This window comes from Watersipora subatra, chromosome 7 (genome assembly GCF_963576615.1).
Source record: "Watersipora subatra chromosome 7, tzWatSuba1.1, whole genome shotgun sequence".
NCBI classification, from domain to species: domain Eukaryota; kingdom Metazoa; phylum Bryozoa; class Gymnolaemata; order Cheilostomatida; family Watersiporidae; genus Watersipora; species Watersipora subatra.
The window spans coordinates 44,266,056-44,280,034 of NC_088714.1; the positions used below are offsets into that span (position 1 = coordinate 44,266,056).

The 13,979-nt window shown below is 37.8% G+C and overlaps 2 protein-coding genes across 4 annotated transcripts in view; one reads left to right on the forward strand and one right to left on the reverse strand.

The window, feature by feature from the left end:
• LOC137399366 (26S proteasome non-ATPase regulatory subunit 10-like) overlaps positions 1–13,979 on the forward strand; it is a 48,378-nt gene that overhangs the window by 15,589 nt on the left and 18,810 nt on the right. Inside the window, exon 1 of one of the 3 annotated variants that reach the window (XM_068085448.1) lies at positions 2,288–2,371. The exons of 1 other annotated variant lie outside the window; for it this stretch is intronic. In XM_068085448.1, coding sequence (XP_067941549.1) covers positions 2,321–2,371 — 51 coding nt within the window. In that variant the 5' untranslated portion in view covers positions 2,288–2,320. Of the gene's footprint in view, positions 1–2,287; positions 2,372–3,699; positions 3,826–13,979 lie in introns of those variants that run through there. One more of the 3 variants, XM_068085447.1, reaches the window with a different exon arrangement.
• The window catches only part of LOC137399367 (maleylacetoacetate isomerase-like), a 56,876-nt gene that overhangs the window by 11,655 nt on the left and 31,242 nt on the right, over positions 1–13,979 (reverse strand). The window lies entirely within an intron of this gene.

A 13,979-nucleotide genomic window follows, 5' to 3' on the forward strand; every position in this document is an offset into this window, starting at 1 on the left:
TACCGATATTTTCAGATAAAGTCTATCAAGATTTTGTGTAAGTTGATCTTTAATGGTTTGATATAAATATGGTTTGAATGACTCGCTAAGAAGGATAACACTAGGGGGATTATAATAGCATGAGTTGGGTAGAAATTATACTGTTCACAAAAATGATGTAACAGTCTGATGGCCAAGTTATACAAAAGTTATATGTTATATATGTTATGGCCACGCACATCATGAGGGTTAGGAGTTGTGCGTAAGTTGTGTTACCGTGCAAATTAAGTGTTTTTAAGAACATATGCATGATGTGGATTGACTCCGGCGCCTTGTTGAAAAAAGGTAACGAATTGTACGCTATAAGTTAATAATTAGCTACGCAAACACATGAAACTCGATCGAGAAAGGATGACGAAAGTATTGGAAATGTTTAAAATTGAATAGTTAGCGCAGTATTTTAATGCGCATCATTCGCAAGTACTGTTTCCATTATTCGCAAGTATGATGAATTCGATAAAATTTAGCGAATCGCAAAACTCGCTTAGCTTGCGGATTTTTGCCGTTTCCATGATGTGGTTAACTTGCGGATTGGTTCAAATTTGTGAATCATAGAAACATAGTGATAGGCAGCAGGTACAGTAGACATTTTCTGTGGCTGCACACTCTGATGCTACCAAATGACGCATCTGCCTTGAGAAATAGATTGACCAATAGGAATTTGTGTTCATCGTGTGAATGCCATGACATCCTTGCTATATCTTCAATAGACATATCACCAGAATTGTAATTATTTGTTATAGGTTATCATCAATTTGTGATGGCAATAATATTTATCCAGTTATTCACACTGCGATTCTTTCATCCAAGAAAAACATGCTAGAAGTCAGCGAGAAAAATCAGCCAAGTAGTAAAACTAAATGAATCATACAAGACAAGAACTTTGGCTTGCATTATAGTTTAAAATTATCTAAAAGGTTTTACGCACAACTCGAATTTATGCCAGTAACATTCACATATCTGCTACTAGTGAAAACGTATATAACATTACATATATAAACATAGCTTGTAGTTTGTTACAGGATATTTAATAGACTGAGCGCCGAGAAAAATGAGCTCAAAAAAGCGCGATAGCAATGCTAGCTTGCGATAAAATCGCGCTTTTTTCGAGCTCATTTTTCTCGGCATTCAGCCTATTAAATATGCTGTAACAAGCTACAAGCAATGTTAAATTGTTTATTTACCTTTCAGAAAAAAGGCTTATTTTAAAAGCCTTTTTTTGAAGGCTGAATTTAAAGAATAATGGGTTTTAAAACACCCATCTCTATAATTCTAGATCGGACTAAACATTTCTAACTTTCGCCCCTAAAAAGCTAGGCTACGTCACATATTTATGGGCATACCTTGCCGTGTCGATTGTGTCATTTGCGACACCGAAATTGAATCGTTGTAAAAAAACCTTCAAATACAAAAATGACTCTGAAAGTTAGTGGACCAATTTTTATTTTGAGTACACAATCGGAATCAAGGTGTATAATTTACCAACCAATGAAAAGACAATGAATGTTGTTCGTGGCAGCTATGCTTTAAACATATATGAACGATGGCGATCCTTCAAAAGCTGCTGATGCTATTTGTCAATGTTCCTTGTCTCCGGTCAGTTTTCTGGAGCATGAAGAATGCGGGTGTAAATTCTTGTATTAAAAAAGTATGAAAATCAAAAAATAGGAAGATATCATTTCTTGACGGTGTCTCTTGTCATGACAGACCAATCATTGAAGTAAATAAATCCAGCTTCTGATTGCAATTTCTTAATCATACGCATCCATGACAACAATAGTGCGTACACCGACGCTTATCGTACCAAATACATTCGGGAATGAAAAGAAAGGATGGGCTATTGTAAGCTTTGGACGCATCATATCTAGTCGATATTGTAAGCAGTGACAGCAATATTGACAGTAAGAGTTTCCTCTAAGTGAACAGTGATGGAGCACTTGAAATACCAGCAGACGTCAAGCGACTCTGGCTAGCTTTATTAGCCTTATTCTCATCTAAGCTAGTCATCCTACAGCATCAGTTTGTTGAGAACAGTTCACATTTAAACACAAACTAAGAAAATTTTCAACGTTACGATAACAAACGGTAGTCACTCTCATCGCTGCACTCAGTTGAAGCGCAGAGGGAATAACTAATGGCCAACAGGTTACAAGATGCTATTGAGGGTGAAGCATTTGATGAGATATCTGTGAGCAGCAGCAAGAAGGACGGCGTAAAAAAAGACAAAAAGAAGAGATCATCAGCAAATGCAAATAAAGATAAAAAGTCCAACTCGACGACAATGATGTCTGGAGTTCACCCACCCAAGATGACTGAAGTCGCACATACGTATGTAAGTTAGCCTAACTTCCAAATATATCTGCTAAACGGCATAAGGGAGCGATGGAGATAGGATTTGTGTAGTTATATATCCGTTACAGGGTTGAGTGTTCAAAGTTCTGGAGATTAGCGGCTGTTTGAGAAGTTACGCCAAATAAACTGCTACACCGAGCAAGCACACGCAGTCCTATAAATATTCCCAACTTTAAAAAAATGTTTATAATAGAATGCTACTGTATATCAAAATGCATACCTAGAAGTTTGGAGTTGCGCACCCACTCACTACTATGTTACAATAACAAGATAACTCCTAAAATATGCAGACGTACTTGTCTCATGTCTCAGTGGCAAGTATGTCAACAGGTTTTGGTTAACAAACATTATTAAACGCTCTGGGAATGCAATAGCATCAAACTTACACATTGTGCGCTAGTCCACTTGTCACATACGTGTTACAGGAAAATCTAAAATGTCAAGCAGTTTATAAGAAAATTCTCAAGTCAGCCACATATTATCATGGACAACGCTTTTTCAGTCCATAACCTCTTCCAGCACAATACGATCTACAGGCATCACACTTGAATGTTTTTAGTTGCTATAGCGACAATTTGACACACCTTCATTAACTAACATGACATCAGATTGATATGCCCTCATCAACTAATGTGACATCAGCTTGAAAACCCCTCAAAAGCTAACATGGCATCAGGTTGACACGTCCTAATCGGCTAATAGGACATCAGATCGACTCGTCCTCATCAGCAAACATGGCAATAGACTGGCACGACCTCAGAAGATAATTTGCTAGCTGGTGGACACGCCCTCGAAAGATAATTTATTAGCTGGTTGACACGCCCTCAAAAGTTGAAGTGACAACATTGAAATGCCCTTAATAACTACTCGTACATTAGAAAGACTGTCCAAATAATCACATGTAATTTGAAGTTGCCTCCTCCGTGACCAAGCTGAGCTAATTTATCCAGAAAAAGCGAATATGTGATGATTTATGCAATGAAATTCGATAAGCTTAACAGCTCCTACGCGTCCTGTCAATAGCCCTTGAGAGCGTAGACAGAATGCAACAAAATCAGATAGCAAAGATAATACCCGATTAACAATGTGGTCAATAGCATCGATTGGCACGGCAGAGCGCATTCCAATAGATGAACGCAACAACGAGACTATATTAACTGTGTAATAACTATTATTACTCGTAGAAAGAGGTAATTAGCATTCGCTAATGCTGGCTGGGTGCGCTCGGCCAGGGTTAACGTGCCCGCTGCCAAATGTTCTTCTCAGACCCTTCGTGCAACATTCTGTAACCCGCGGACAAGTCTGACGGCTGACGCCTCTCACGAGAGAGAGATGATCAGAAAAATATCATCTAAACTTACTCGAGCCTTCAGCGAAAGAGATGGACGCAGGTCAAGCCGACAGCGTAAAAGCAGATCAGAGTTGATAGAGGAGGTAAGAAAAAACCTTTGACCGTGACACTGGAGTGCTAGCGAACTAAATACTACCAATATCTCCTGCTAGTAAACATTGACTTCAAATATCAGTCAAACCAAACATTTCATTGAGGTAATCATTCCAAAATAACATTTATTTTATCAATCTTGCTTTAAATATTTCAAATCTTCTTAATTTCAAGTTTCAAATATAAAGTTGAAGCTTTTAAAGGCAGTGATTTAACCCTTTCACTGCCGTCCATGTACAAATTTAGCTATCGGCCTAGTGTCAGCCATTTTACCAAAAATTGCTGATATTGCTTCATGATATGTATACAATATTTTTTCAATTTCAAACTCTATCTAGAACACTTTTGTAACATACTGTATTTTGCCAACATTTTAACTAACACTGCTATGCGAAAAATTCAATGTATCTATACTTTGTGCGATGATAAAGCAATGTGAAGCGATCACTCCGAAGCTAAGACGATCCTCCACGATGTTCCTTACTCTTACAAAACTATTACTTTCACCACTATCAGAGTCATTGCTGTTACTTTAATTATTTGTATAATCACGAAAATCTAGATCTGAATTGGCTATAACGTCATCAACATAAGTTATTACCTGTTTTCTGACTCGCGCAGTACTTAGCAGAGCTTACACAAATATTTATTCCATCTGAGGCCCTGTAACGAATTCAAGGTCATAACAATATTTTTATACAAGAAAGTCTCTCCTTGTTAAAGTTATATCATTTCTTTTAAAAAAGTGGTTACAAATTAGCTGCCATATTGTCAGATATGATCGCATGTAAGAAATTCTCCAAAATTCTAGTTGATTAGGTTTACAAACCAATTATACACCTCTAGGATCTTTCATAATGCTCTCATTCTATTCTGTTTGTTCATTGTTTTGAATTGGAAGTGGGCAGCTTCTTTCAGGTTTATTATGTCTAAAAATGGCACTATATTTTCAGTTTGGTTTTAGCTTAAAATTACTTTAAATTGATATTTTATTGATGTAACATAAATGAGAAGAGTACGAGTGATCTTTGAACATCATTCTTCAATTCTTCACAGTTTCTATTGGTCAAAGCACCCTTCAGATGATCAAATTAAAAGTCTTGCTCACTTCCATGTATCAAGGGGAAAATCGCAAGAGCATGGAGAAACAGTAGTCGGGAATCCTTTTGTAAAACCCTAATTATAATTTATTTGGAACGACTCTACAGGGAATTGTCTCAGACAGATTTCGAGATTGCGCATGATGAACTATCATAACCCGCAGCCATGTTGAGGTCATATCTAGGCAGCAAATCATGCAGAGCCTTTTAAATCTGGGTAGCATCAATCATATTAGTCTATGACAACAGCGTATGTAAGACAATCAATCGAGCAGCGGTTGGTGAGATTTCACAAACTATACACTTGAGATTAGTATACTTAATATATTCAATATCGCTGCCAGTCACATTCAGGCATTTAATTAAGCTCCATGTAAGAGTCATTCACTACGGCTGCTGCAACAAGTCTTGAGCTGTTCAGCTCCCCTTTCGCTGTCTCTTCGCACTGTCTGTTTGCCAAGTTGCGTTCACATGAAATCCGACTTCACTCATTGGACACAAAGGAGTAAATCAACACGAAAAATCGCAGTAAAATGACAAAAAACAGCCATGCTGAGTCATGGTATAGCACTCTGGCAGCTTCGATCAAAAGGATTGGCAAAGAGCAGTCGGTCACAGTGCTGCCGCAGCGTGAACGCTGGCTACTGGTCACCCAGGTAGAGTAAACTATGTTTATCTTAGTCCAAAAGCAAAGAAATAGCCTAGCATCGTGCTTTAACCTAAGTTCGTACATGTTTTATTTATATATACCATTTACTGATTTTCCATACAGTGATAGCGTAGCAGCACACTCCCATATGGTGCTGCAATGTCATCATGGAAACAGTTGTGTAGCTCTCCTTCTGTGGTGATTCAGTGTCGTTGTTTGGAAAGAAGATACCCATGTGCCATATTTGAGCCATGGAAACGACCTTGGCGACCAGCGGCGTAGCACCTGTGCGTGCGCATGGGTCTAGCTTTCCTGTTGCGTCGCCCAAACACCGCTCTACTATAGCGCCCTATGGAGACATGATCTGCTTGTTAGCCAAGTGTAGAGCTTCGGCACTGGTACATCCAGGTGTCGCTACATTAGCACGGTATGGAAACTTAGTAAATGTTATACACGACTCTAAAGTGCTTGCCGGACCGGCGCATACATAGCTGACTGTACCATATGAGAACCGAGTTCACCAGATGAGGTAAGCGGCGAGTGATTAACTCTGGTCGACATAAAAGTGGTTCACACCCTCCTTTCCTTATAAGAATGTGTTTCAGATCATACGTACCATTTTGGTTGGTAACAGAACACGGGCCACAAAGATGAAATGGAAGTGGAAATGTTAAAAATGGAGCCCAAGTATGACATTGGCAAGCTCGTGTTACAGTGTGCCGATACTCAGATGCTTTAAAGAAGAGTCAAGGTCTAGTCGGTCTACAGGCTAAGAGAGATAATCTCAGAGTCAAACGCAATCAATTACACACGCTTTTATGTGAACAGTTGACTCGCACTCTGGAATGAAATCTCTCGCTCTCTGTCTCAGGCGGTCGAGGTGACAAAGACCGTCTATGATTGTAGCTGTTACATCTATTACATTTATTCCATAGAGCCGCATGCGAATATTCATGTGATTTTCGGCTTGCGCTAGACCAGATTTGCTCTCTCGACAGGGAGGGTATGGCATCCAACAGGGAAGAACCAGTCGTGACATGCATTTCCATCCTGTTGCAGTAGCTGGCTGATAGATAAGCTTGTTCATCCTCGTCCTTTAAATGCTGCCACGGTGCATCACTGATTAGCCTGTCTTGACAAGCTGTTGTTTTTGCGTAGTTGTCCCCCCGTCGAGCGGCGAGCAACAACAGCTTGTCACAAGACGTACTGCACCTGATGCATCAGCTGCACTTATAAGGAGTTGTTCTCTTCCGTCTACGCAGCTTGGCTGCGACGTTATTCCGGTCGCTCCATTGGTAATCATAACGGATTTCACGCAAAAATTTATGCAGAAAAATTAAGATAAGAACGTTTAACTGGCGACCCCTCTCTGCAGTAAACTTGATTAGAACTTGAGAACTTAGGCAACAACAGCGACTAAACATGTCGTTATTTGTGCGCTCAGTCAGTTTTATTTCTATTTTTGTATCAGTCAGTTTTATTTGTTCTTATGGATTTTATTTTAAGTTTATTTTATTTTTAAGTTCTACTAAAATTTATCACAAAAACTGGTCTTTGGTTAAACGTTGTAATCTTGTTTTTTTTCTACATAAACTTTTGCGTGAAATCCGTTATAATTACCAATGGATCGACCGACATAACATCGCGGCCAAGCCGCGTAGACGGAAGAGAACAACTCCCTATAAGTGCAGCTGATGCATCGGGTGCAGTACGTCTTGTGACAAGCTGTTGTTGCTCGCCGCTCGACGGGGGGACAACTACGCAAAAACAACAGCTTGTCAAGACAGGCTAATCACTGATATAACGCAGCGCTTTCATAGATGTTGTTTTGGTTCTGGGAGACTGTCCAGTTCAACCTCCCATTTGTATGATGGTTGATGGTTTAGTCGCCGTCGGTCTGGCTCATATACAGATGGCTCCAGGTTACATGTATTACTCGTAGTGATGCCAAAATAGCTAAGTGACACAAGACAGGATGAGACAAGAAGCAAATTGCGAGACGAGATGGAGACAACATCGACATACCGAACACATGTAGATTTCTCGCCAGCACAAGTGCTACAACCCCTCATTCTGTTCGAAAACCGAGTTGTTCGAGATCCGAATCAATTTTGTCCATTAGAGCTAATGTATGTAAATTTAAATCTGCTCCAAGTCGAGAAAACAACTTTGGTAAAGTATTTTTTTAACATTTTACACTATAGACTGTACTGAATACTGCATACTATAAATAAAAACGGGTAGCTATAGATCAAGTTTAATTTTAATAAAATATTTTCTATCTATAATGAAAAAAAAAAATTAAACATTTCGTATGTTTTGCTTTTAAAACATCAAAAACATTGAAGTTTAAGGTACAATACCAAAAATTGCAGCAATTGATAATAAAACAGCAAAAATGCAACAGATCAGTTATATCAAAAAATATAAACAGCAATGGCACGTTTACTTCACACCTTTGAAGGAGAATCCTCCTTTAAAACAATTTAGGGTAACTCAACTGGAGGAGTTGTCTCCCTAGCGAACCTTTTCGGTAGAGGAGACGTTGCCCCAAATGGTTCCTTCCTACTTGTAAAGAATTTATGAAGCGTAAAATGCTTCTCCCTTTGTTATCTAATGTTTTCACACTGTTTCCGGAGCGGTTCCGAACGCTCAACTCCAATGCGCATGATCCGGTTTGGTCGAGAACCGAATTTCTGTTCGAGATCCGAAACGAACAGATTTCAAATTTTTTGGTTGAAAACCGAGTTGGTCAAGAACCAAAGCGTTCGAAAACTGAGGTTTCACCGTAGATTCGTCTTGTTTAGAAATATGATTATATTGACAATATCCTCCTCACTGCGATTTCGCTTCTTAAAACTAATGCCTCCAGCTTTCCCCTTTTCATCAAAATCAATGCCATGCCGCTGTTTCAGGTGATGTTTAAATCCAGTTGTGTTCGATTCAGTTCACTTTATCACAGCTTTACATTGTGCGCGCATAGCCTCATAGTTCTTCAGTCTTTCACAGTGTTTCCACACTTCTGACGTCATTTCGCTAGCAAAAACTTCGTAAACTACTAAAAACAACTAGACGCTAACTAGAAATAGCTCGTAGACGACTAAAAATAAAACTGGCCTTTAACTGTGGCAAATAAATCAATAATCATGAAATATTGTTTACAAAAGATGCATATGATCTCGAACTATCACTAGCGTTTAACTTAAGAACCCAATTTGCGAGAACAACTTGAGGAGGTTTGTAAATAATGGGCAGATCATAAATATGGAGTTGTCCAACCGTGAGAAAAGATAAATGCTGCGGTGTTTAGATTTATTGTTAAGACCAGATCCAGAGATGAGATCGTGTCTCGACTGAAACATTCTCGAAAATTTGAGACCAGAGTCTCAGGTACAGTGTCGTAATGCTATTGGTACAAGACACAGGACAGTGCCTGCCTCATCTAATTGTGCTGGTAGCAGGACATAATACCCTTAGAAAGGTTGCAAATAGGTGGACATAAAACTAGGCATTGTGCTGGTCTGGGAGAATTAATCCTGTCGTTGTATGTCACAGCAGGGTGTACAGTAACACCTTCACTAGTGTTACATGCTACGAAGTTTTGTCGTATTTTTCATCTTCGTAGCATGTAAATGGTTTAAAACTTCAAATCTTCGATTCTTCGAAGCGATTCAAGCCTCTGTTTCCAGGTGGATATTTTTGAAAACATCGTATCAACAAGGAGTACTGCGTACCATGTAAACATTGATATTCATATTATTTCACAAATCTTTGCGTTTGGTAGTTGGATTTTCATCGTCTTCATTAGTGACGTCCTTACAGCATCTCTACGCAGCTCTGTTTTTAATGGGCATGTTTTAAAAATATTATCTCCGAAATATCAAATATTAATTCTGAAATAAAAAACAACTCCGGATTTGAAAGAAAATTTTCTTACAGGCTTTGACATTGACATTTGACCTTAAATGTATTTTAGGAGTGTCAGCCCCGATATAAATTATGCGCCTCGTAGATAAAAGCGCAACAGACTAATATAGAAAACGCAGAGTTGTGCGACAATTTCTTCGTAGCATGTAAACTCGTCAGCTACAAATAATTGCGAGTTATGCGAACACCCCTGCGTATTATGTAAATCCGTCTTCCTCATTCCTACAATCGAAACCCCAACTTCGAAGATCAAAACGATCAAAACCCCAACTTTGAAGCTCAAAACTTCGAAACACTAGTGCTTGAGACATACTCTAAGAGATACTCAAATAAATCTGAGCCAGTCTTTGCCTTGAGATGAGGGACAATTTTGAGATATGAGCGTACAAGACAGCTCTTGATACAGCCGCTAGGTGGCCGCGTATGTGAAAAGCCTCAAACGGTAACAGCATCACTCGGTCTTTTTCATTAGATCAAAAAAGATTTAAAAACGCCGACAAAAGGTGAAGATGAAAGCGAGTCTAAGAGTGAGACAAACTGGAAAAGATAATAAAAAATGAAAACGAAGACAAAATAAGAATTAAGTTTAGAGTAAGATTAAAACTTATTTTAAAGTGTGTGCATACTATGAAAAAAATTCATTTAAGTGAAATTGAAAGTTTATGCAATTTAGCGCCTCAAAAGTGTAGCGCACCGAATATGCTGCCGTCAAGTCTCTGTCATACCGCCATTAGCCACGGTGTCTGTTTCGAAGGAGATACTGTACTGTACATAATAATATTGTTATATTTCATAGCAGTCCATAACCACTAGATATGCATTTGTTACTTTGTAAGCTTGGATAATGAATTAGAACAATTAAAAACATGGTTTCCCATTGTAATATATCGCTTTACATGTTTTTTTCTTAAGGAATGAATAAATTTGTATAAATGTAGTTATTTTTTATAGGAACTATTGCTTTGAGATAAGAGTGAATTGACATACGAGCTTGGTCTCGAGGGCATTAAGTGTGTATCTAAAGGTATTACTGTATATGGTACCTCGTAGCAGGGAATAATGAAAATATATTACATGTTATAGTAAGGTATTATAGTGACACCATAGGTATTACAAGTTGAAGGACATGATAACATATACAGCCGTGTAGATTTATTTGTATTAGTACCTTGTCGATCCATTAGCTGATCCAATCAAAACTAGTGTCTGGCCTGCTCAAGTTTTGTCTTTAATGATTAACTAATGCTATTGAAAGATTAAGTTGTGCAAATCTTCTCTAAACGTCTAATGCCTAGCTGAAATAATGGCAGTCGCAAAGCGAGGCCAGTAAACGCTCTTTCTTTTCTTACCTAAGGCTACGTAAGGAAGACTATGACAACGTTTAACCCACCTACCCAGTCGATTATTTTCAATACATCTATTCAAACATCAGAAGTCAGATTGGTTCAGTCTCTGAGAGAGCCGCGTAAGGTAATTTTAGCCATGCCCGAATAGGTGTACAAGTGTGGACAACTCCGTGTGAGAACACAATGATGACTGCCTTTGTTCTTTAGCTTACGGGGTAGTTTTGTCAATGGCCGTTTTATTTTCATTTGTAATCGCAATTGAAAATACAAAGGAAATATAAAAAGCAATGATGTACTGTTGTCTTGATGAAAGACAAGCTATGGTACATGGTTTCGTGGTGCTTATCATTAATAGTGAGACTACGTAATTCATACGTAATTCATACAAATCGCATAAATTTTAATGGTGGCCATCATGTAAGGTTTACATTTACTGTTTTCAAAATGCGATTACCATAGGACACTTATGTATTCGCCTCATCTAACTTTCGCGTTTTCGCGGAGTCATCCTCTGGCGAAAATTTCATGAGCGAAACTAAACTGTCATAACAAACGAGCGAAAACGCGAAATTAAATAGCTTTGTTTATTGATAGCCCAAGAAATTTAAAAAAAATTTTTTTATTGGTGCACCGAACCTGAGGAATCTAATTATGTTTGTTCCACTGCATTTATTTTCACATTACTATATTTTCGCACTCATCAGAGCTGCAAAATTAATTTGCAGTGAAATTTTACTCTGTATGCTACTCACGAAACTAAATACTAGTGAAATATAAGTGTCCTAGGGTAATGCGCAAGTTTGCATAATCCGCGAGATGGAAACAGCAAAAACCCGCAAATGCAGCGGGTTTTGTTACTCGTAAACTTTTATCGAATGTTTCATGCTTGCAAAAGATGGAGCAGAACTTGCGAATGATGCGAATGAACTCGCATCTCTTGCGAAAATTCAAGAAAATGTCGTGTAAGTTATTCCATTTTAAACATTTCTCACATTTTAGTCATTCCTAATTCGAAATCGTCAATCCGCAACATGTGAATGTCTATTAATAAACTTGTCGCACGATAAATCCATGTGCACAAAATTTTAAAATTTGCTTAATCCGCACAATGGACACGTAGTGTATGCACGATGTGTACTAGGACTAAGGCAAGTACTAGGACAAGTACTAGGACTAGGACAAGTACTACAGAAACATAGTGTATGCATGATGTGTACTAGGACTAGGACAAGTACTAGGACTAGGACAAGTACTAGGACAAGTACTAGGACAAGTACTACAGAAACATAGTGCTTGTCTGGACCGAATTTCTACCGCATTTGAATAATTTATATCAGTTCTAGTGTATAGCTCTTGCTTTGCTCCTTCAAATAAAAAAGAGCATTTGGGTAGCCATCACAGAAACCATGGCCAAGTCACAAATCACGAAGTTGAGTTATTCGACTTCGAAGCTGCACTAACTAAATTTATAATATTGGTAACGATTTTTGCAACACGTGCATCCAGACCAATCAAAGAGTGATCTTTCTGAATCTGAAGTCAGTTTAGCCAATAAAAGTCTCCAGCCCATGGAAAAAGCCCTTAAAACCGTTGCTATGCTAAACAGGAAGTACTAAAAAATGGCGTCCGATAAAAAGTAATCGTTTCTTTTTTGCCGAAATTAAAGTTAACTCAGACATTTTGGACACTTATAATGAGTACTTTGGTATTCCAACTGATGTCAAAAACAGTGAAAGTAAAGGGAATGACAATGATATTTTCCTAACAATTCTTAGAAGATTATTATAATATTTAAATATAAGAATAATTATTCGATTTTATAAGATTATTAAAAGATTTAAATATAGGAATAATTATTCGAATTTACAAGATTGGAGTATATAGAGTCCGATGGTGTGCAGTATGTTACTGTTATTATTTTCTAAAGACTTTGTTGGTGATACTACGGCTGTGTTTAAAATCGCGATACTGTCAAGCCGTTTTTAATATCTGCCAAACTAAGTAATACATTTCCTGATAGATATACAGCTATTTTTATGACAGCCAGATTAAAAATCTGTTCAGATTTTTAATTTCAGCATAATTTTTTGGATATAAATACAGAAATCTAGATAAATATCCCAACTCCTTGATATGGGTTGCTATGACGTTTTTAAATGTAAACAAAATTGTGCATTGGTTTTAGTTTCTCAAACTTTAACACCCGTTTTCTCAGAACTATGTTTTCGCACTAATAGTGAACGCGCATTAAAGGTTGACTTGCAACAGAATTCACATTACAGTTATTTGGTATCAAAAGATTCACCATGTCTTACTCTGTTGTGTTGTAGGTGCAAAATATATGGGAATATGATTACAAGCTCTTAAAAGCTCAAAAACGAACAGTCAATCGCAGCGACTCGAGACCGCCGTAGTTTGGATTCTCTTTCCAAAACGTCTCAAATGTGACGCTTTTGTGAGAGATGGTTTCTGTTTACACTTTCATGCAACCTTATTCGTCGAAATGTTTTTACAAATATGCTTCACGCATTCAATAAAACCATGTCTATTGTTCTTACGCGTCTGTTTTATCGTCATTGTAATGCTGTCACTTTTAGCAGTGATATCTTATAACTTACCATAAAAATTCAATTAACTTTTTAACCTTACCTCGAAGGAGTACATATCATTGTCTGATAATCATGACGAGCCTGTTGATCACCTGTGATAATCGACAAGTGCTGCAAAAATTATTTGCGAAGTATTGGGTCACATGATCAGATAACGATTTGCCGATTAGACCAGGCCGAAACAAAACTGTAAAGTAGCGAGCATCTATATTTGATACGGGGTCTTCGGTAAAACCCGCAGTGTTTGTCATAAACTAGTGCTACGATAAGTTTTATATTGAGCTTTGTATTGGCCTTTCAATCGCGTGAGAACATAACAAAATTTTGTGGTTACGTCATCGAAATAAAGAGATTCTAATCTACGGTGGCTTTTCGTTTTTGAGCTTTTAAGAGCTTGTAATCACGGTTCCACATATTTGGCACTTACAACACAACAGAGTAAGACATGGTGAATTTTTTGATACCAAATAACTGTAATGTGAATTTTGTTGCAAGCCAACCTTTAAGTTTATT